Raw genomic sequence first — 3,602 nt, 5'->3', positions numbered from 1 at the left:
TGCAGAAAAAGAATGTGTGAAGAGATGTTTATAGATGTGAGAGTTTGTCTGAGTTTTACATAAGAATCCAAAAAACATTTTGAACGTTAAAAGAGCTGCGGCGGTGGGGTTTGGTTGACGTTTACTCGTAGCGGCTAGTTTTTTACGCTTTTTTTTATTCTTTTTTTTTTTGAAAAATAGTTTTCTTGGTTATTATTCCGTTGTAAAATTTTGTTAAGGGAGACAAGGGATTTTCTTCCTTTTGAATGATTGAATTGCACTTGTAAGAAAATGATTGAATTCTAATTCTAAGATATTTTCTTTATCATTTTTTGGAATCTAATTCTTGGATTGGTTGTGTAAGCAAAACTTGTAGAAATGGGACCCATATATTGCAAATTAAGAGTGCGGTAGATAATCATAACGCAAATGACACAAATGTGAGTAAATTGTGTGAGTTTCTGTTCATATAATAATATCTCCATAAAATCGAAAAATTGAGCATATCCTCTGCCTTCTCAGTCTAAATATATAATGGGGACAAAAATGCAAAGTCAAACTGTTGGTTAAAGATAAATTGATTTTGACTATGAGAATTATTGAATTTTCATCTATTGTCCTAAATTTGAAGAAAAAGGATAAATTTTGGTGACCAAATTTATTTTGATCAAAACATTTATGACCACTTTAGTACATGGGCCCAATACTAAGATGTTCATTTCTCATTGACTTTACATGGGCCCAACACTGGATCAAAATGAATCTAACAGTCATAGCTTCAAAACACTGGTGCATCGCCAACAGTACACAAAGTCACTGTTGATGTCTATCTTATTTTTACCCATAGGATCAAACATCAAATGCCTCCACTTATTTATTCATGATTTACAAAGTCAAAGGTTATCGGACCAGTGATACTGTTGTTACCCAAGCCTAAATAGTCCAGACCTTCCAAATGAAACAATGACCTTGGAATGCTTCCAGTGAAGTTATTGCTGTTGAGGTCGATGTGATACAAGCCTGGGTAATTCATCCAACAGTTAGGAATTTCTCCTGATAGAGAATTCTCCCGAAGATCCAGATATTGAAGAACTTGATTTTCATTCTTCACTTCACACAAAATGTGAGAGATGCCTCCTGAAAATAAATAGTTGGAAATTAAGTTCTAAATATGTCAATCAATGATTAATTAATTGGAATGTGTTTGATTGTTGTGTGCATATAAATCTTTTAACAGTTTTAGAGATATTTGAATTTTTACCATAAAATTAATTGTGAGAAAGTTGTACGTGGACCAATGATGGGTTGAATAATCAAGAGGGAATAGCCATTGAATGTGCTTGACTATAATGCACATATAAACATTTAACAACTTCAGAGATATTTGAACTCTTACCATGGAGTTGATTGTGAGAAAGGTCTATAGATCTCAATGATGAGTTGAATAACCAAGGTGAAATGGTGTCTGAAATTCCTGTGAAGAACAAGTCCAAATCTGAAAGGATTTTTTGTGACCGGATCCATGTAGGAAATTGGGGGCCCAGCTTCCACGAGCCCAATCCAAGTGTTTTAAATTGGGTACGAGGAGTCCAACTTGCACTTACTCTTAAGGTCAAGAAGTTTCCAGATGCATTAAAATATGTTAAAGCTGTCAGATTGTCAAAGTGACTCTCGCTCACAATGCCTTCCATTGAATTGTCGTCAATACGAAGCTCTTCAAGTTTGGAAAGCTGCCCAAGACTTTCAGGAAGAGTTCCAGTGAGTTTGTTGTGAGACACATCCAAGAGCTCCAAGGATGACAGTTTTCCTAAATTTGATGGAATTGAACCAGATAGTGCATTATCATTTAGGTCAAGGTATTCTAGCTTGGTACATCTTCCTAAATTTGATGGAATTGAACCAGATAGAGCATTACGATTTAGGAAAAGGAATTTTAGCTGGGTACATCTTCCTAAATTTGATGGAATTGAGCCAGATAGAGCATTTTCATGTAGCCAAAGTTCTTTGAGCTGGGCACATCTTCCTAAATTTGATGGAATTGAACCAGATAGAGCATTATCATTTAGCCAAAGGTATTTTAGCTGAGTACAGTTGCCAACAGTGCTTGGAATTGGACCATTCAAGTGATTAGCTCTTGCATCAAGTTTAATCAAGTCCTTCGATGTGAATACTTCACTTGGTAAAGAGGAGCTAAGGTTGTTATTAGATAGGTCAAGATATTGAAGGTTGGAAATGTTGGCAATAGAGCTTGGGATAGAACCTCGAAACTGATTGAGGCTAAGATCAAGTGAAATTAGGGCAGTTAAAGTGGATAATTGGCTTGGGAGGAAGGTAGCAAAGTTATTCCTTGATAGATCTAAAGATGTAAGGGAACTCCAATTCCAAATTCCTTCCAAGAAGCCGTCGAAATCATTCTCCCTAAGGTTCAGAGAAATGAGATTGTTAAGATAGAAAAGCTCATCTGGCGGTGAACCATTCAACTGGTTCGTTGAAAGATCCAAGCGCTTGAGAGAAGTCAAGTTCCAGAGATCTCTGGGCAATGGGCCTTCAAACGAGGTGAAACTTAAATCAAGAGAAGCAAGGGCAGTAAGACCGAAAATCCATCTAGGGATGAGGTGTCCAAGAAAATTTCCAGAAAGATCTAGGACAGTAAGAGAAGAAAGGTTGGTATGGAAGACAAATGTATCTCTGCCAAGATGATGAGAAATTAAATCAAGTTGACAAAAGCGCAAATGTATCTCTACCAAAGAAGGGATCGTGTTAATCACCTCTAGCCAATTAGACGCTGTACTAAGGTCCACGCCACCCATGTCTAGGTGCTCCAGATTAGAGAGACCAGCCAACCATTGCAGGTTGTCAACTTGAAGATCGGACGAATCGCCTCCTATGCTTAAAGTGCGTAAACTTGACAGGTTTCCAAGCTGATAGGGAACCATTCCTTGAAATACAGCTCCAGATAAATTCAGGTACCTTAGACTTCTGAGAGATCCAAAAAAACTGGGAATTGGAATTCCACTGAAATCATTTAGACTTAGATCAAGGTAACGCAAGTGAGTCAAATTTTGTAACGAATGACTGATTTTACCGCTTAATGGTGATATTTCCTGGTCACCATCAATTTCACGAACAGGATTCCGAAGGTGAAGTTGAATCACGCGGGCACTTCGGTTGCTACAAACAACTCCTTCCCATTTGCAGCAATCAACGTCGTGAATCCAAGACGAGAGTCTGCCAGAGGGATCTTTCAAGTCTTTCTTGAAGTCCATAAGAGCTTGTTTCTCAGTTGCATAGCAAGTTGCATTTACAGTTTTGCTGGAAGAACAGAGTAAAATTATGGCGACGAGTAAGAAAACAGAGAAATGGGTTGATCCACCCATGGTCACGTGAAATGTCGGAAGAAATACATTTGCATTCGGCTATGTTGCAGATAGATATATAGGGCTGGCAGTGGTCGTCAAATTATAAAGCTTGATATAAAGCATCTTTCACTTTTGCTGCGTTTACATTGACAAGTCAACAATGGAAGACTCAGGAATCTGATTTCGAAAAGAATTTATTCGTTTTTGGCTTCGTTATTGAGAAATTTTAAGCTCAGAAATGATTTGAAACAATTTGCGAAGAAA

At 37.4% G+C, this 3,602-nt stretch overlaps 1 protein-coding gene across 1 annotated transcript; it reads right to left on the bottom strand.

Moving 5' to 3' along the window:
• Positions 1-783: 783 nt before the first annotated feature.
• On the bottom strand, positions 784-3,356 carry LOC113770676 (LRR receptor-like serine/threonine-protein kinase GSO1). Its single transcript, XM_027315217.1, has 2 exons — positions 1,376-3,356; positions 784-1,116 (listed from the first exon to the last, which is right to left on the bottom strand). Exons 1-2 carry the CDS (start codon positions 3,354-3,356, stop codon positions 854-856), a joined length of 2,244 nt encoding a protein of 747 aa, XP_027171018.1. The 3' UTR covers positions 784-853.
• Positions 3,357-3,602: the final 246 nt, after the last annotated feature.

Source organism: Coffea eugenioides, chromosome 1, assembly GCF_003713205.1.
Source record: "Coffea eugenioides isolate CCC68of chromosome 1, Ceug_1.0, whole genome shotgun sequence".
NCBI classification, from domain to species: domain Eukaryota; kingdom Viridiplantae; phylum Streptophyta; class Magnoliopsida; order Gentianales; family Rubiaceae; genus Coffea; species Coffea eugenioides.
Note: the sequence above shows the minus strand (reverse complement) of the source record. Positions and strands in the feature narration are given on the sequence as shown.

Excerpts from the sequence above, each read along its gene's own strand:
- LOC113770676 (XM_027315217.1), bottom strand. The coding sequence starts at position 3,356 with ATGGGTGGATCAACCCATTTCTCTGTTTTCTTACTCGTCGCCATAATT. Across the intron at positions 1,117-1,375 it reads TTCTCACAATCAACTCCATG|GAGGCATCTCTCACATTTTG; the intron begins GTAAGAGTTCAA and ends ATTTATTTTCAG.